This window comes from Neodiprion fabricii, chromosome 3 (assembly GCF_021155785.1).
Source record: "Neodiprion fabricii isolate iyNeoFabr1 chromosome 3, iyNeoFabr1.1, whole genome shotgun sequence".
NCBI classification, from domain to species: domain Eukaryota; kingdom Metazoa; phylum Arthropoda; class Insecta; order Hymenoptera; family Diprionidae; genus Neodiprion; species Neodiprion fabricii.
Genome location: NC_060241.1, coordinates 32,594,370 through 32,614,817, shown reverse-complemented (window position 1 = coordinate 32,614,817; position 20,448 = coordinate 32,594,370). Strand labels below are relative to the sequence as shown.

Here is a 20,448-nt window from a genome sequence, read left to right as displayed (position 1 = left end):
GAAAATTTTGCAAGGCATTCGATTCTGGAAAATTTCCGACTCGCATTTAGTCTCGTTGGAAAAAATCTTCGCGGAACAAAATTGACCGCATTGGCAATGTTGGGCCGGAGTCGAAATTCTGGATTTAAAAAGTTCTGAAAGCGCCAAATTCCGAAAGAATAAAATGCCGAAACGGCGTAACTCCGACGAGTCAAAGTTCCGAAAGTTCAAAAATGAGAAAATTTAAAAATCTGAAACATCGAAATTCCGAACGATCCAAGATTTTTAGTTCTGTGAATTTCTGGCTTTGTGAAATTTCACCACTTTAATTTTTATTTGTTTTGGATTTTCGATATTTTTACGTTCGGAATCCTGGTCGTTCTGATTTTCGGTTAGTCTGATTTTTTACACCCACTCGTCGAGTAAACTGCGCTGTGTGAGTATATTTTAACTTTCGGAACTTTGCTCTATCGTAACTTGAATTTTCGGAAACTCGCATTTCGGAACATCGATTCGTCTGGTTTCCGACCATTCGAAACTTTGCGGTTTCTTCGAAGTTTTTATACCTTTACTTCCAAGTCTCGCTCCCAAATAATCCGTAATCGACCGCCTTCGGAATTTTTCAAATTCGGAACTTCAACCCCGGCCGAAAATGTTCTCCGCGTCGCGGATCGTCCGTATCGCTTCGCAAATAATTCCAGCGCGGTATCCAGCTTGCAACGAATCGCGGTCCCCGAGACTCGAGGTGTGGCGAACGAGGCGATTCGCGGTCGATTCGCTCCTTCGCAGATCGTTTCGATCAGGGACAAAGAAAAGTCACTTTCCACGCCGGTAGATGCTCGAGGATGAATCGGCGAGTCCTCGTCGGGCGGCCGGCTCGGTTCGAGCCAGATCAAAATAGTAGTTAAATAGTTACAATTCCCAGTTGTCGATGTGGTGGGGAAGCCGGAGGGTTTCACGGTGGGGGGAACAACGTTGTATATCAAGGCGAAACCTTCGCCGGGCTCACTCCATACTCATATACCAGTAAAATCGAAACGCGGTGCAGTTTGCTCTCTCTCTCTCCCTCGCCTCATCTTCCTCTTCGTCCTCTCTCTTCGTCGGACAGCTTCTGCCCCGTACCACCACGGCTGAAAAAATTTTCCGAAAATTCAAATTCCATTAGCCGAACGGATTTGACTAATCGCAGTTCGCCTACGACGCTCGAAACCGCCGGACGGCATTTCAGACGCGCTCCTCCGACTAGTCGATTCTACCGAAAATCGGGATACTTGCATCTGGACGAAAATCTCCAAGGACAAGAATTTTACACGAATAGGACGTACCGTTGATATCTTCAAAATGAGCAAACCGGCCCAAGGTATGTTCGAATTTTATTTTCACCGTTATTTATCGCGTCGTTTTCAAACGGTTCAGTTCTCTTGGTTGTTAGACACTCTTCGCGATGTCCTCGCTCCTCGTTATCTAACTTTAAGTTAGCTTCGAGCTAAAACTGCAGCTGTTATTAAGCACGGATTTGTACAGAAGTCGGAAAATTGAAAGGTGATATTTCGACGTGTTTTTCCACACTAACAAGTACCAAATACACATTATCGAACACGTGCTGTCGGTTGCACTTAACACTTTTACCTGCGCGTTAAGAATTCTGTTATTATACCTGCGGTATACAGCCCAAGTTAATCTTGACTTCATTTTATCACTCGAGGTAAAATTTCAAAAATCGACCGCCTTGTTTTCTCATTCCATTCAATTTAACGAATGACTGATTTGTCAAGCACTTGACATCACCGGAATCAAACGGCGTCGAGTCAAATTTCATACATCGCTATCGGTGCGTGAAAGGGTTTAATGGAATGTTTTTTTTTTTTTTTTTTTTTTTTTCCTCTCGAATATTATAAACGCAATACAGCTAATTGCCAGTTTCACATACCGAAAATCGGTGGGGAAATGGAGATAATAAATTCCGATTAACAAAAATGCTTCGGGGACTGAGACAATAACGTTATTCGAGCGTGTTTTATATCTGCACGAACCATCGAAACAGAATTCAAAGCCATTTAACTCCTCGCGTATAAATTCCTGAGTGTATAGATCAAAACATGCATTGTTTTTAATATTTTCCCTGACAAACTTGTTTTCATTTTGCGTAAATTGGAAAATTAGTTAGTGAATCCCGTCGATTTCATCGACATTTTCCCTTCGACTGCTGACCTATGTTTTGTCAAATAATCCCAAAGCAATTGAAACAGGTTCTCAAAAATTGTCATTAAACACGAATTCACGACACTGTACCAAAATGTCCAATGGATTAATTTACCCCGCATAAATGTCAACTCGAAATCAGGTTTGACTCGACAAGTTTATCTGCATATATCCAGTGAATAACGCAAAAGTGTGCGGTGTTCGTCGTTGTTGATGTCAGCGATCTCATTCCAAAAAATAAGGTTCAAGTTTTTGCCGGGAAGCGACGTCGATGTACCTAAACTTAAATCGAAAAGGAAAGTGCGATTGAAAATACTCGTCTGCGTTTCGCGTGACGCGCCATTGCTGTAGTTGAAAATTGTTATTTACATCTTGCAAAAATTACCCTCGACCAGATCTCATTGTTGCCGAAATCTTTACAAAGTCACTTGCTATGCTCATTTCATAGAATTGTATATTTCTTTTCCTACGTTATTCGCTATTCTGATTCGATCCGAAAAGATTTTACAATTTTTGTTCAGACAATTTTTTTCAAATCCAAATTCAACAACGTGTAAAATGAAAACAAAACGTCGTAGTATTGCGAAAGAAAAAACCAAAAAAAAAAAACTCACTCAGGAATCTCAGGTCGTCTTGTTATTTTTTTATTTGCATGTAATCGTATCATCAACCAGAGTGAAAACAAAAACGATTAAAACAATGTTGAAAGCGGTGGAAGAAAAAACAAAACGCAATTTACAGTCGATGAATAACATGTTTATAATTTATATATTTATAGGGTGCGAGCATGTATTCCGATGTTTATTAAAATAGTTCATTTACCTCTTTCGGATCGTCATTCCCATTATAGTTACGGTTACTTTTTCCAATCACACTGCAATTGTCATTATTGCTATCATTATAATCATCATTACCTCGATCGGATCGTGACCAGTTGTTTTTTCCTTCGTTGCATTTCGTGCTAGAGAGACGCTGCGGAGGCTTTGCAGTTGAAATAACCGACAGGTACGTCAATGGTTCCGTCCATTAACTTGATTAAAAATATTCCTATGCAAAGGAACTTTGTACGCGACGCGCGAAACCGCAAGAAGTGTTTAAAAAGAAAGATAAAAAATAAAATAAAAAAACTTGGCCGAGCGCACAGGGAAATTATTGCAAAATCATAAGGCCGATAGCTCATTGTTAAACAAATTAACATTACAGGTACACCGTTGTATGTTGGCGATATTTTGGAATTGTAATTATCTTACATATCTTGAGATTAATTTCTCAAGTTAAATGGATGTCGGTGATATAATTAAATTAATCTTCTCAGCTGTGACGGCGTCAGATTCAAATCGTTGCGAAATCGAGGCTGCAACAGCAACAGTGGCGCGTACGTTGTGAAAAAGAAATATATATGTATATTTTTTTTTATTAGCGCAGGTCAGTCGCTTGCAAAAGGAATAAAGTCGTAGAGTTGAATGAATGTTAAAACGGCGAGGATATTGAGGTTGCGTAAAATCTGTCACAGCTCGACGGATCGTCAAAATCGAAATTAAACTGTTGTACGGTAACGGACCGTGTAATTCTATTATTTGCAGAAATCCATTTACCGTTAGAGGCAGATTGCACGGCTGGTCTTTGAGTAAAATTGTCCCAATTAACGTACAGCAGAGACGAGAATGCAGCCGCCTGTCAAAACGCGTGTGTAGGTACAAAAGTTGACAAGTTCGTACAGACGTCGAGATTAGAAATCGGCGCATTAGTGATAATAACGCAATTAGTCCCGATCAATACAATCAACAAATCCCGAGCCGCGAAGCATCGACGCTAGATTGTACCTGGAATCTCGCGTTGCGGGATATTCGTAACCTTGGGAATAGTTCACGATCATGTTCACGGTAAATCGTGTATCGCTGTATCGCTGCACGCAGCATTGGGATCCATAGATCGTCCGGAGGACGAATGATCGAGCCAGTCACGTGGAAGAAGTTAGAAACGTCACGGTAACGATGCATGGCTGGGAAAAATCCTTACTTCGTACCTTTAGCGATGTCGAAAATTTAGTAAACCATAATGATGAAAATATACTCTTCTTTTTGAAGAGCCAAGTCCGTCAAATCCATTCCAAAATTGTTTCGTTACGTTAACGTTACTAACTTCAGCCTCATTGCGAATCGATGGAGTTCGTTGAATTAATTTCTTTTCCTCTTCTCCTTCACGTTCACAGGCGCCAAGGCTTTTCTAGGCCTGCACGAGGTGACGAAAATCGGAATTTGGCGATCGCTGATCGCCGAACTTCTCGGTACGCTGCTCTTGGTTCTGATTGGCTGCGGATCTTGCATCGCATGGGACACGACGGGGAAACCAACGGTATTTCAAATCGCCTTCACGTTCGGTCTGACCGTTGCGACTCTAGCACAGGTGAGCCAGAAACACAAAAGTTATTCGCAGATTTATACCTATAATTACTAGGACATTTTGGTAAACCACGTATCGTTGTAATAACGGTTTAAACACTGTCGAATTTGTTTAGATCAACATTTTCTGATTATTCAAATGTTGAATCTGTTTGCTCAGCCGAATAAGTATCGTGCAGATGAACACAATCGGAAAGAACAGCGACTGAAACGAGACTTTCCAGTTTCAGCTTGTCGTACGAAATTCGCTACCGTTTTGAAGCCGGTAGAACATTTTTCGATTACAGTGAAAAGTAAAAACACTCAACGACTGTGTGCGATAACCATAAGTGGAAATTTTTGTCGGTACAAATTCGTCAAGTATAATTTCTAGAAAAAGAAACTAATCGTAAGTCGGGAAGCAACGCGACGTTTCATTTCAACTCGGTCATTCGTTACCGATTTATACAAATCTACGGTGTGAAAAAAGTGTTACAATTTTTTCCCACCTCATTCCGTTCGGACACGTGCTCGTGACGTGCGTTTGACTCGCGGAGTGGGAAAGGGTTCATTCATTCGACTCGTCCGGCCACCAGCCAGCAGATCTTTGATAGTTCTCACAGATTTAATCCACGACACGAAACTCCGGCCAGCCTCTTTATCAATAATCGATATAATTACCAAGTCATTCGTACGTGCAGCGGCTTGGCAACGATCGCTTACTAATTAACTCGGGAACCAGTTACACGCCGATGTCCGTAGCATGTATTTAGGGGGCCTCCGTCGCAGATTGAATGTCATTATTCAAACGTTTTCATAAGAGATTTCGTTTACCAAACTCGCTCGTGCTGCGGGCAAACTCTGATCTCGAGTCGTTTGATTAGTTCTCGAGACGAGAATGGAAAGCAGGTGTGTTTGAAACATTGATTCACATTTTCTGCGTCAAATTATAAGCAGCGACGGAGAGTTGGCATGAAATATCGATGATATTGGTCGTGGCCTGTATTAGAATCCGTACTTGACTTCATTTTTTTACGTTAAAAAGTAGATAAAATAATATGTATGTGTGTACGTATGTATATTTACGTCGAGTTCGTCGTAACTTTTGAACAATAATGGAAAGATTATTGTTTTCAATCACGCTTGCAGCAGCCTCGATTACCGCGAGGATTTTTTATTGTTATTTAACGACTAATTGTACAACGGATTATTACTCAGGCGGAGATTTCAATTTCGAAATTCATGTAACACGAGCGTACGTAGGTAATATCAATTGAGGGTAGGTATACGGCTAACAAGTAATAAAAGCACCGCGCCTGTTCGACTTCAATAGTGTATCGACTTATAATTATATGGCCACACTTAAAATACGCTTGCATATTAAAAGCCGTGAGATAATACACAGGATGAAAAAAACATCACGCGAAGGCGTGTACGTTATTATTACACGGGGAGGGAGAAAAAGAAAAAGTTTACCGTGCCCTTGGTTGCCAGAGTTGAATTGACTCGGGTTAACGAAGAGACTCGTACGAAATTTCGCGTGCAACGTAATGTCGGCCATATAATAATTATACAACGATTTATGCACGAGTATATAATATACCTGTATACATCGGACGATGCCTTAAATAGCGAATAATAAAGAACGTTTGATTGATGTCGCGAGGCGGGTATATAAGATATTTGACAAAAACGAAGAAAACAAAAAACAAATTCTGCCTCAACGGAATGCAGCGTGCAAGCACAATACGCGATGCAAAAGTTGGACTTCTTTCGTACGGTTATTTATTCAAGCCTCGGTGTGTGACACGTGGCCGAGTGAAAAAGAGATAAGTAAAAACGCAACCACTGCTTGGATAAGGCGTCGCGTATTAATTGAAGAAAGAGAAGGAGGAAAAAATCACAGGGAACGGAAGAAAGAAAAGATTGAAATGAAAAATAAAAAAAAAATAAAAAAAAAAAGAAACGAAAGCGAGAGTGTAAACAAAAAAATTGATCTGTAACCGAAGCTAATGGTCCCATACTATCGCTTACTACATCTCGGTCATATGTACGAATAAATTGCGACACTCGGTTTCTCCCTCAAAGAAGCTGTGTGCGCTATAATATTGTGTAGTGTGTTATACCAGCTTCTCGCCTCTGTTTAATCTTATTATGTGCCCCGCGTATATTATACGTACCTTGTACCTCTGCACACATCGTGCGTAAGTATTTTACCTCTACATATAGGTATACTACGTGCGCTTACAAATAGCGAACGTATGTGTGCCCGAATGCTCGTTGTATGCATCGTGGGTACACAGAAAGTCACGAGGATTCGCTAAGTTTACCGGATGATGATTGTACGTAGGTGTTTTTAGCCACTCATTATATATCTTCAAAGTGTTGAATGTTAAGAGGATTTCACCACAGATTTTGCTGCATGAAAAATCCTTTTTTTTCGCCTTCGTCTATTGACACGCCGCACGCAATTATTGAAGAAATGAATTATTGGCAAGGTCTGTTCGATGTGTACCTACTTAATCATCCTTGCATCGAAATCGAATGGTTCTTTTGCTCGAGATGCGACAGTCGTCTACAGAAATTAAAAATCCCAAAAGTTTTTAGCTTTACCCTTACTTCGGATCTCTGTAAAAATTTCGAATTCATTGACTGTATTTGTTTTTTTTTTCCCCATCAATTTTGGAAACGAAATCTTTAAATTCTGGAACAGCGATATCCTCATCCTTATCCGATGCCAACTTATATCTTTGAGCAAAACTTCTTGTCTCCTTAAACTGAGGCCTGCTGTATTCATCGAAAAAGGTTTATTCGCCTACATTGACAAGGACTATCATGATTCTCGACAATTTATCACACAAGTTATAAAACCTAATTTTGCAGTCGTTCTCGGATCGTAGTCTGCGGGAATGCAATTTCGTTTTCATCCTTTTGCAGAGTTCCTCTGTTAAAAATTTCCTTGTTAATAACACCAATTATTTAACAATCAAGAGTGATTTCGAGATCGCCGAAGACGCGTTATTCAAATAGGTAAATACGTTAGTAATCCTATTCACAATGCCAATTTATCCGAGATTTCATCCAACTGTGCGAATAAAATTGCAGATGCCTTGAGCTTAAAATCAGATAATTCACGTCTACATAGATGGAAGAAAAAAAAAAAAAGTAGAACATTGCACGTCCGAAGGAAGATCCCGATTTTAGAACGCATCCTTTCGCAATCCGACCTCGAAATTAAACTCAATTTATTATTAGCATCGCTATTATTACATGGACCGATGGACCTCGTTTACCGAGTACATGTACAATGTACATACATATCTATATCATTGTATTTTATATAGTATTAGGAGTTCGAGGTCCTCACGGAGATATATATCTATATATGTGTATGTGTGTGTATACATACATATAAGGCTACTTACTTTGCTTTTAACAACGGGCTAATTGCTCGAACATCGAACCGACGGACAATATTATTATACAGCAGTGTTTTTTAATACCTTCCATTTGTATAATACGTTTATTTTCAGCATAGGCAGGTTCGGTTCACATACACGTGGGTACGTAATATATTCATACGATTACTCGTATAATGCACCAATACTATTTTTGGTCTTCCGTGCCACGTTTCGTTTCACAACTTTGAACATTAACTCCTTGCAAGTTTCACAAGTATAATACAGCTACGGTTCGATTTTCGGTGGCTCAAATCCAGAGGGGTTAAGCCGATCGGTGTCGAGGATGCAACCGATCGTTCGATCAGTAGACCCCCGAGGTGAAGAAAAAAAAGAAGAAGAAAATTAATATTAACCGGAGGCGGCTATTTTTCTTCGCGATTGTTTCCTCCTTCCATATTCTTCGACATGCAAATCAATTACATCGCGTTCGATCATCGATTACGCAACTGACGATGAGCTGCCGGTGTCGGTCAATAATAATCATCCAGTTTCTCTTCGTCGTTACAAATGACGAGGTGCAAAGATCTTTCGCTGATGCAGGGGAAAAAACGCGACGTTCTCGACGAATTTCCGCGTTTTCCTCCTTTCTTTTTCCTTCTCCCTCTCCCCCGACTCTTACAGTTTTTTTTCCCTCCTTTTCCCTCCGCCTCTCTTCTTTCTTTGCACCCTCGTCGAAACTTTGACACGAGTCCGTGTCCGCCACGCAGTTTGTTGCCCTCTTCGACGACTCCCTAAGGGGGGCAACTGTGTATCTATATTATACACATACCCGTATATTACATACATGCGTAACGCTGAAGGCGAACACGAACTCGATAGGGTCTGTCTGTCTCTCTGCACTCGAAATCAACTCACTTTCAGCCGGAGTTACCGGTCGCCGAGTCGTTCGCACACACCTGATCCGAACGATTGCTTCGGAAATACGGTGCAGAGAGAAAGAGAGAGAAAGAGAGAGAAAGAGAGGGAGAGAGAGGCGGCGAGAGCAAACGGAATCGGAGAAACGGAGAGCGCCGGATCAAAAGCATTTCATCGCTGAAGGCGAACCGCGAAACCTCCCGGTTTAAATCCGGACCTCGAAGTCGCAAAGCACGGCTTCGGTCAACGGAGCTGCGTTCTTAAACGGCGAAACAGATTTAGGGAGCTTGCGAAGGTTGTGGGGGATTTCGAAAAAATAATAATAGCAGACAAAAAAAGAATTGAACAATTTTTATCAATTTTATCTCAACACCATCCGATAAACGCATTCGTTCGAATTCGTTCAATTTTATCGCATTTGAGAGGCGAATCAGTGTTTTTTTCCCCCGTTTTCGAATATGAATTATTTTACCAGGAACAATCTTACGTATGCCTTAGAGATGTTGAGTCATAGAACGGATGACTGGAATTTCGAAATAATTAATTGGAACGCATATAATTTTAACATCTTCATGAAATTTATCAAAAAACTATCTCGCACTGACATTGACAATAATTCTGTGATAAAATATGACGGTTAAAAAGAGTTTCCTTATAATTTTTAAGATGATCGGTTGTTGCCGTTAACTTTGCATTTGAACTTTCGGGAATTTATACGACTCAGGTGTCGGCTGCGGTCATAAAAATAATTACTGTAATAGGTGCAATAAATTTCTCATAACCATTAGGCGGACATCGCGAAACGCCAGACAATATTCGAGGTAAAAAAAAATTGACGTACTCCTTTTCGTTTACTTTGATCTCTTAGAATGAAAATAATTTTAAAAAATTCTTACGTCAATTAATAATCCAAGTTTTATACATTGAAGAGGGAAAGAAAGCTACCGACGTGGTTGAAAAAATATTCCTCCGTCCGGAGATGTAAAATTTTATAGTTATACATCGATATACAACGTATGGATATGCAAGAATAACGTGAAAAAGTATACCTATTACATAAATGCGATAATGTGAATCTTCTTCCAGACGCGTTACGTAAGAGATACTATCAGTCGTCGGTGTCGGCCAATTTATAATTGATTTTTTTTGTTCTTCATCGTCCAACCGATGAAAAAAGAAACATCATTGATCGCGCTAATTACAATCTCTGTGAATATTCTTATTATTATACATATTTACTCCTCTCCCACGGAGAAATATACACATTTATACACATCTTCGCATCGTCACGTGTCACGGTCGAGACTCTCGTTCACCTGCGATGAGTAACGCAGACCTCGGTGGTCCTCCAGGCATCGGGCCTTACCTACCTACCTTGCCTACCTACGCTCCGTTGGTCCGTCATTCGTTCGTATTAGTTGCGTTACGTTAACCTTACGTTGCGTTTCGTTGATCCAACGTTACGTCGCGCTGCGTTACGTTAAGTTGGGTTGGGCCTCATACGCACGCCGTAGCGCGAATTCGACGTTAGGTTGGGCTGATTTACGTTACGATGGGTTAGGCTAGGTGGGCTGGGTAGGGTAAATAAGGCCGACGGTTCGCCCAAGGGGTCTAACTGTCGAGATGGTGCAATTCTGCCCCGGAGGCTCTGACAACCTACTGACTCGTGCAATACCTTCCCCCTCCCACCAGCACCCCACTTCCTCCCTCCGCCCCTGCTTAACGCAACTTCCACACCGGCAGCTACCTCCTCGCTGGATTTTTACCACTAATTCAATCCTCGTAACCGCTATCCTGTCACAATGCATGACTATATCATCCGGTGCACCGGATCACACCGGTTAATTGACATTTGACTCTGTTAAATGACGCGCGATTGCGATATTCGCGGAGGACGTTACGTTGCCTATGGATACATATAATATAGAACGGGATCGGGAGATCCGCTTGTGTTTCTTTTTTTTTCCTGTTCCGCTGGCTTAACGAGCAATCTCGTAATAATTTTCTCAGTTCCATGATTGTTATTGGATAATTCATGCAGTCTTGTCTGTCCCGTACAGTCGTTGTATGCTCAATTGACCACGTCGTTGGTTAAATTCTATGCCAATTTTTCTATTATTGTCATATTTTGAAGTCGTCATTGCGCATGCCTTAGTTGGGGATTTAGTGTCTGGGTACACAATTGATTGTAATAATTATTGAACGAGCACGTGCATCTTTGACACTCTCAAATACTAGACCATGAATCGTTTCTGTGATATTCAAATTCGTGATAGTTTTTCTATTTTGGGTTAAGAAATTCGGAATTTTGAGTCACTCGTGTTTCTAATCCGTGATCAGATACATTTGTATTTGACCGGTGCTCCGCTATTGCCTATGAATTCGTATTTGATCTCAATAGTTTTTTCCACGAGGCTGCAGTTGCTAATCGTAAGAATGATATTACATCGCAAATTGAAATCATCGCGCATAATAAAAATTATCAATCATGGAAAAGTGACGTTATAAATGACCGGAGTGAGTGTCGAGAATTTATAAAAATCATTTGAATACGGTTTTCTTTCGCTCGATTTGCCGCAGAAATGAAATTATATTAGACTGTTACGTTAAGCATATAACGTTATACACAGTAGCCCAGACTTACATGATTGAAAGCAGGCGTGACAAAGAGGGCGCTTTTGATGTGTTTTCTAGACGAAAGGCAATCCTTGACAGATTATAATTTCTACATTATGACATATTGACAAAACGACTATACACCGTATTCATATTGATGACTAATCCTAATTTGTTTCACTCTCGATTGATATTCAACGTGGGCAGTCAATTATTATACTTGAAAAAAGAAAAGAAGAGAAATTACAAATGGTGTGTTGCAAAGAGAAAAAAAAAAAAAAAAAAAAACAAACATCGAAAACAAAAGAAATAACGCATTTGGAATGATTCATAGCCCCGTATGTAATAAACAGATATAACAGCGTTGTGTAGATATACATAGGTATACATATAATGCACATATTCATGCGTACAAGATCACACAATACCCGGGTTATTGTCATTTGACAATATATGCATTGCAGCAAGAGTTACAGGTACTGTTCTTACGTACATGTCGCATCGGGCCCGGTATTGCTACAGGTTTAAATTGGCTAATGCTTGTGTTACGAATTGCTTGGGCGTATGTACGCGTATTATTATTCAAATATTCAAATGAGTTCCCGCGTCAACGCGTCCGCGAAGAAGAATCGCGGGCTTGATTCGAAACGGCACGGATTACCCGTCTCGTCCTCGTCGCAATCTTACGCCACAAAACACACCCCTGCCCGCTTAAATTCGACGAGTCGCACCTCGGGTCGTTCAATTAAACATCCCCCTCCTGAATACCCACCCCTGTACCTAATAATTATCCGTTCTTCATCTTCTTCTTCTTCTCCTCCTTCTCCTCCTCCTCCGCAACGACTTGCACTTTTCAGCTCGACACCCACCCGACTTATGACGTCATCCTCGCATAGGTGTTGCGCGGCTATTTATAGAGGTAGGCAGATATCCCACAGCATATTATAATTCGGGATCTCGAAGAGATCGCGACTGCTGATGCTGAAGCTGACGCTGACGCTAAGAGAGCGGACACCGTGCAACAACGCGACCAAGAGATCCTTTCTAGCTACGACGTCTGCGCGCAGTTTTGTGCCCCGAGGGCCCGCCGACCGACCCACAGCCCCGAGTCATCCGAGTGCTCTGGCTGGTAGGGGCACGGACAGACAACCACTGCGCATGCGCGAAGGCGAAGCGTCGAGCGATTCGCGACGCCACGCGACACGGGACAATGATCTTTTGCCGTTGCACAATACCGCGCAAGGGATTCTGTTATAGTCCCTACTATGGTGCCTGCTGCCCACGGGGAGCAGTACACGTGCAGGTTCGTTCGACAATCGTGTCCGTTATACATTTGAACCGAATTTAATGAGTTTTCTTCGATGTGCCGTTTATGTCTACTTTTTTTTTTACAGTTACTCCGCGTATCATTTACAACGATGACCATAAACTACACCCGATGCGTGTAGATAAGCAACTGCGTGTGACGGAACTTGCATTTGACTAACATGAAAGCACGGTTCACCCAGTGTGAAAGACGTCCGACGTCGTATTGTCCTTATCCGGTTTTTTTTTAATATCGCCCGTCGAGATGAGCGCGAGACGAACAACGCCATTGAGGATCAGGTGTGACCTCGGGCTGCAGCTGCAACATATAAGCGTTAGGAAACAGACCCCAGATCTATGCTGCCCTCCGGGTATGGGGAAACGCTTTTTTCTTTTTTTCTTTTGCCTCGGGGGGGTTTCGGCCGCGGTTCGTGCGATGACGGAGATTGTCTTCGTAAAAACGTTCTTTACACTTTTATTATACCGTTGTGGACTGTACGATGCATCCTGTTTTTCATGCTCGAAACTTTGTTGCAATACTGCAGGTGCGCGCTAATTTCCGAGCTGTGCCAATTAACAGCCGTCAAGTTTTCTCGCTTATTCTGTTGTCCTTTTGCTTTTTTTTTTTATACTTTTTGATTCGATTCTTCTTTGATTCTTACAAGCGGTGAACCGAATCGACGACGACTAACTAGCCCCACTTATTAATCGTATGATCTCAATACCGGAGATTGGGTTGTTGTTTGGATTGTTGATTTGATCCCGTTATACCGTAACCACACTTTCGGTGTACCTTTACCTTCGTAATTTAGAAATCGTTCGTACGCTGCAATCACCGTTGCGTTAGAATCAGATTACACTTTTGGCAATCCATGCATGACCCTCCGGTAGACGTATGGACCCATAAAACTCTTTCACATTCGACGAGACCATCTCTCAACCTATACAATAGACGACACAAAAACATCATAATTATAAATATATTTTCGGAATACACACTCATTAGGCTGTTCCACTCTCCCATATTTCGGGTGTTGACAAAATTTTTCAAGCATACCCCACAAATCAATTTCACATAATTCAAAAATAATTGCCTCATTTTTTCAGATTTTTATCTCAATTCTACCTCGTGTCGACAACATGGTGGATTTCCCCGTTTAAAATACAGCATTTCGGACACGTTCTCAATATATATATATTTTATTTGTCAACACCCGAAATATGGGACACCCTAACACTCATATATAATGCAAAAATTAATTGCGATTTACGAAGCTAAATCAACCATTTTGAGATCGTTGTGAACCTAGGACAATCCCCGTCATTCCAATGACTCCGATCAATTAAACTCTCGTTAAATCTTGCATGTATCGTATCTGGAGTGATAGAGACAAAGACGTCGTGCAATCTGTGAAGACAAAGATGATGAACGAATCATCGATTATACATCAACACTGTAAAGTACGCGAAAGAGCTGACGATCTCTTACTCCTCGATTCTTTCAAGCATCTCAAATTTCAAGTCGCCTCGAAATGTAACGGCCACACCAAGGCGTTAAATCTTCGAAGCAACGACTGCAGCATAACGGGAAAGTTTGATGTAGAAAAAAAACCTGCTATTTTATCCACAAGTGCATAAAGCAGAGTATTTGAAACAAATTTTTCGATATTTTTTGCTTTCCATAACGAACGATACACGATCTGCCGTTAATTTGCTTCAATTTTGTTACTTAGATACAAAATTGAGAAAAAAAGAAAGGAAAAGAAATCCATGAAACTTTCCTGTCGTTAGGAGTCAGATTTTAACAACTCCAGTCAAGAACTCAACGTCTTGATCTCCGTTCCTGCAACTGCAATCGTCACCGAACGAAAAAGTGACAGTGCGAAAAATGTTGCATACAACGCGAAACCGTAATCATCAGCGACTATGTTTTGGTTTTTAATTAAAAACCATCCCCATCCTGCGCTATCCAGCTGTGTTACAGTCGGAGTCGGTCGACGGCGGTGCGGTTGAGTGAATGAGCGAGACGAGTACGGAGCATACGGAGCGTAGGTAATAAGGTAATATACCCTGCACAGTGAAAAGAGAGGTTGTGTAATCGGGCGGCCGACGCATGTACGGGCCCCGAGGGCAGCGAAGACCTTGTCGCCGCGCATGAGAACTGGGCCGCCATGCCCCGGGGCCCGATCCGCGGCTGGACCCCATTCAGCCATTCGGATGTCGTGCCTAAATTCGTAGACTTTACGGAGTAGTCCGGACTATTTTTTACCCCCCTACTCCGGGTAGCTGCGGCAGGTACGTTATAATTGAGAGTGACGGCATGTTGTTACGCGGCCCTCCGTTATACCGATCAATGAAGTAACACGTCGGTTATTTATTACGGAATCACGCGTGCAGACGCCAATGCAACGCCCGGTAGATCCTCACTCCGGTTTCGCACCAGCCGGGCCAAACTTGATCGGTATTTTTCAATTTCCGACTCGTGTTCTACATAGAACTCACCCGACCGGGGTGCGCTGTGTTATAATTTCACGCTGTCAGCGTGATGCGAATAGACACGGAAAGCCGGATCCATTCTGCGAACTAGATCAATCGTTTGTTCTTATTGCCTTTCACGATATTTGCTATCTTTCAACTTCGGACTTTCGTTGAGGAGCAGAAAATTTTATTCGAGGAATAGAGTATTGGTCGGGTTTTAGCACTCCTGCTTTCAAATTTTTTTCTCAAGTGGAAAAACTGTATCGATACATTTATTGTCGCTGCTTCGTGGCTGGTGGATCGTTGAATATGTTCAGTCTCAGATGGGATTGAAAGTATAAGTTTCAGAGGTCGCGCAGAGATCAGAAGAATTACACTGTGATTTATTTTTTTAACACCTCAATACGGATGCTTCGTTCGCGTATAATGGGTGGACTATTTTTACCAACAGTATATGATTGAATAGATTCAAAATCTACACTCAAACGAGAATAACACAAGTACTTCAATTTCGTCAGTCAATGCCGATCATTCAAATAGAACTAGCGCCTCGGTGAGAAAAGTCATTCATTGGCGATTGAAATAAATGGAAGTTTTGCGGTAATACAGCAATTTACAAATCTAGCGCGAAGAGTCTGCTGCAGTTTTGTCGCGTGTCAAATTTAAAATTTACCTACACTCAAGTGCAAAAATAGGAAATTAACCACGTCGTATGATGTGCATATAATTGTTGTTCGTTTCAGGCAATTGGACATGTGTCGGGATGTCACGTCAACCCCGCTGTCACCGCTGGTCTTGTCGTCAGTGGAAACTGCAGTCTGCTTAAAGGATTCTTCTACATCGCTTTCCAATGTATCGGAGCTATTGCTGGGGCAGCCATTCTAAAGGTCAGTGGATATTATCACTCGAGGCAAGATGCATCGACTGCGAGCTATGCAGCTATTGCACTTCTCCTTATTGTGGATACCAAAGCCGATGACGAGTTCATTAACGTCGCTCTCCATAGTCCTGATTCAAGTTGTCATAAGTATGTCGCGTGATCCGGTAAAAGCTCTTGGCACGCATGTAATCGTAGCTTATTCGTTAGACGCACGAGTTGCCGTAACAGGTCGGTCGCATTTCGTATAAGAATCAGGCTGGGCCATGGCCGTAGAATCGTCAGGATCTGAAATGCGCGGACTGTAGATCCAATAAATTCTATAAAAATCGAACGAATCGTAAGACTAGTATTCTTGACCCAGAAATGATCGTAAGACGAATGAAATTGCCGTAGCGGTGAAAGATAATTACCTAATATCGCAAATAATATATGCATCGCGTATGTTGACCGCCTCCTTCCGACCGCGATGCGAATATCCTGTTCAACTTTCCGAGGCAAACGTTCGCCTCGTTAAAATATCGCTGTTCCAAGGTCAAGGTCCGATCAGCGCTCAAGCCGCTCTGTTACATCAGAACTGGACACTGGTATCATCCTCCAATAAAAGCAATCAGCTCCGAATTCGCGACCAATTGACCCAGTTACTGCGGGAAGCGAACCTCCAGCTCGTATAATTCAAATTCAGACGGAATCTGCCTTGTATGAATTATCTATTCGCCATTTTCAAGTCGATCAACGTTATTCTAATATATATACTGTAGGTTTCAGTATAATATTATTGCACAAATCTCTTTCGCTCGTCTTAACTATTGAAATCACTATAAATTATATTACTGCATTCGTAACAAGTTTCAAGCGCGATGAATACTGATTCTCATATTACACGTGCCGCGAGTTCGATCAAGTTTTTATACTTCTACCGAACAGCGGTCTAGTACATGAATTTCAAAGTGATGTGGAGCGAACCATTCTCGGAATGATTAGTATTTTTTTTTTTACCCCATCAGCAAAGTAACGGGTTTCTCGCATATAATTGTTCTACTATTTTTCTCACATCAACCGATCTCCTAGAACATTATATGTAGGAACTTGCGGAGGTGCGTTTGTGTTGCTACTTTGCGACAGGCACACTACCTCGTGCCGAAAGATTTAGCGACAAAAAATTGACAACGGTACACTGCATTGACCAGCGGGCAAACCGTGTGCAGGTACAATAACCGGTAACACCTTCTTTCCGATGCCGATAATCCGATACGTAGATTAACGACGACTACAGCCAGGGGCCACGGTGCCGGTACCTTTTATTTTCGAATCACCGTTGGTTTCTTTGGATCAACGTTCCCGAAAGGCTTTCAACGTTCGACTTCGCGTCGCGGTGAAAACCATATAACTCGGAAATAATAATCCCATCGAATCCGTTCGATTGCAGGTAATGCTGCCGAATTCAGTCGCTGGAACTCTCGGGAGCACCGAGGTTAATGCAGCGGTGAACATTGGCCAAGCTGTATTGATCGAAGCCCTCATCACCTTCATGCTCGTCCTGGTCGTCCACGGAGCGACTGACTCGAAACGGAACGACATCAAGGGGTCAGTGCCGCTGGCCATTGGTCTTGCCATTACAGCTGCTCATCTCGCAGCGATACCGCCAACCGGAAGCAGCATGAACCCGGCTCGTAGTTTGGGCCCCGCCGCAGTTATGGGGCTGTGGGACAACCAATGGGTCTACTGGGTCGGACCGATCGTTGGAGGAGTCGCTGCCGGCGCCATTTACAAGCTATGTTTTCACATGGGATTAACGAGGGACGAGGATCAAGGATCATACGACTTTTAGCGTGTCTTAAGATTAGTTATTTTAACCTGTGTAAATTATTCAAGGTGCGACCCTCGCGAGTTAAGGGTCACTTGCAATCAGACAAGTGCGAGTGGTTAATTATATCTCTACGTTGACGAGTAACGGACCGAACTCGGTGCGCCGTTTTAGGGAAGGCACCAGGAGGTGAATATACCGAATGCTCGTCCCGGACGAAAGATTCTCTGTATTGTTACATGTATAGAAGTGACAAGACCGATCGTTTCGTTGCAGGAAGAATGAGATGGTGAGATCTTTTCAAAAAATATGTAGGTATATATATTTTTTTTTTTTTTTCTTGCGCATAACTTCTTCGATCGAAGATAATTGTATATTACCACCCGTACGTTGACACTTTGGTACGTTCAATGGAAAGAAAAAAAGGGAATATACATTATATATTTCCAAAATTATTTCACAACTTCATTAATCCTCGATTAGTGATGGAATCTCATTTTCAGTATGTTATAATGACATATACACGTTATCGGGAACCAACAAACGAAAAAATACAGAAGAGACCACTCGAATTACCAATATTATGGATCTTTGGTGCGTTATAACTTGCTCTTATGTATACGTAGGTACATCATCGTTAGTGGATTAAGTTCTCATCATTACATCTATCATCATACATATTGCGTAATACTCGCTGTAAAATTTTTTGAGAATCATATCGGAAGATCGTTGAATATCTGTCTACTCGTCTCGCAACACCTAGAATATAAAGTGTTTTGATGCGAGGTTTCATTCTACTATAACAGAGGTTAAAAACGTTGAGTATTGATTCGCGCAGCTACTTCCCCATCAGGGTGGCCACCCGTCTGGAAAACCGGGAAAACCGGGAAATGTCAGGGAATTTTGTATGTCAGGGAAAAGTCAGGGAAATGTCAGGGAATTTTTTGGTTGGTCAGGGACTTTTTATAGAACTCACGGATTTCAAAAGCTTTGTCCATAAAATTGAGATGCTATCACCGCATCGTCACAATTTTTCTTCTCTTCTTATCGACGATTATAAGCTTAGTTGTTGATTGTCACATGAATTCAGTAGTACCAACAGACATCGGTTTGATTTATCTATGACCGTCGCTGCGTGTGGAGACGCAAGTTCACCGACGCCTAATAGTCTAGAAAAATCGAAGCCTCAGGTTTTTGGCAGTAACTCAAAAAGTAAAAGCGCTAGCGGAAATTTTAAAATGATTCTTAAAGAGGAGGAAATTTCCAATAAAAAAGTACCAGCACCCGGAATTCTATCTTCAGTATTAGTAATTTTAATTTAACGCTGAACACAGGGCTCTGCGCAACTGTTACGGCATAGACGCGCCGCGTCTAGACAATACACCGCATAAAATAATTGTTTCGCTGTATTAAATATCAATTTAAAAATTTGGATAAATTGTGGTGCATTCTTAACGCTTAAAAGAAAAATTTTCCGTTGGAAAAAAATTTTTAAGTTTATTTTTCAAAAAGTTACACATTCGTTAATTAGTCATAATTCTTCGAACCTCGATTTTCATTGCAAACAGCATAAATGTTCAAATAATAGCTTTAAAAATATTTCGCTTCTTGGAGCCCATTCTTAAATATATACTTAACAAGACCAAGCAAATGGAAATGTTCATTTTTTGTCAACTTTCAAAAATCACAATGAACGGAATGAACAACTTTTAAAAACTTTTATAACTTTAATATATTTGGCCATACTTTACCTAGGTTACTATAGTTGTTAGTGATTTCTGCACAAATTGTGCATCAAAATATTAGGGAAAAATAATGATTTTAGTCAGGGAAAACCAGGAAATGTCAGGGAATTCCGTGAGCGGAATTGAGTGGCCACCCTGCCCATCTAAATCCCAGCTTTCTTCGAATTATGATTAGTTTTTAAAAAGTCCTTCATTCTTTTTTACTACTGGAGTTTTCTTTGTATAACAAACATTCGAAACCCTGCTTTTGTGATACACATAATGTTCTCACGAAAGAGAGTGTAAGTATTAATTGAAAATTGTAAGCTAGAGAATGAAGGAAAATGCCAAGCGATTCGTATATTATTATAAATCTCTAAAGATCAATGTCACTCGATCTAAAATATATGGCACAATATTATAAATCTGTAGTATTTATAATCAAATTTTTGCATGCTTTTCATCGAACAAATGCATTTTAATTCATTTTTTTTGCACCGTGATTCCTCTTCTACATTTATCTGCATCATCTGTATCGGTATTGCTCTGATTTACCCAGCATTTTATTTAAGTTTTGTATATATTGTACTTAATATTTAGAATTAATGTTTCTCTACGTGTTTATAGTACACCTGCATCGGTAACTTTTTACAACGCAATAAAGCCGATAATTATGTAAGGTGTTTTCTTACGTTATCCTGTACAATTATTGCTGTCGCCATTTGTAATTTTTTTTTGTCTCGCCATTCGAAATTACACATTT

General features: G+C 41.1%; 1 protein-coding gene and 1 long non-coding RNA gene across 4 annotated transcripts in view; one reads left to right on the top strand and one right to left on the bottom strand.

Annotated features, from left to right (window-relative positions):
* The window catches only part of LOC124178211 (aquaporin AQPAe.a), a 39,733-nt gene extending 19,369 nt beyond the window's left edge, over nt 1-20,364 (top strand). Inside the window, exons 1-4 of one of the 2 annotated variants that reach the window (XM_046561447.1) lie at nt 1,208-1,339; nt 4,394-4,587; nt 16,021-16,164; nt 17,584-20,364. In XM_046561447.1, coding sequence (XP_046417403.1) covers nt 1,321-1,339; nt 4,394-4,587; nt 16,021-16,164; nt 17,584-17,985 — 759 coding nt within the window. In that variant the 5' untranslated portion in view covers nt 1,208-1,320 and the 3' untranslated portion in view covers nt 17,986-20,364. Of the gene's footprint in view, nt 1-1,207; nt 1,340-4,393; nt 4,588-16,020; nt 16,165-17,583 lie in introns of those variants that run through there. The other variant, XM_046561446.1, reaches the window with a different exon arrangement.
* LOC124178216 lies at nt 1,133-19,331 on the bottom strand. Of its 2 annotated transcripts, XR_006869768.1 has the most exons (4): nt 11,855-11,866; nt 10,616-10,621; nt 2,574-2,578; nt 1,133-1,221 (listed from the first exon to the last, which is right to left on the bottom strand). It is a non-coding gene; the product is annotated as an uncharacterized LOC124178216 (long non-coding RNA). The 2 variants fall into 2 exon arrangements; XR_006869767.1 differs by lacking the exons at nt 2,574-2,578; nt 10,616-10,621; nt 11,855-11,866 and adding exons at nt 5,423-5,428; nt 19,107-19,331.
* Nucleotides 20,365-20,448: the final 84 nt, after the last annotated feature.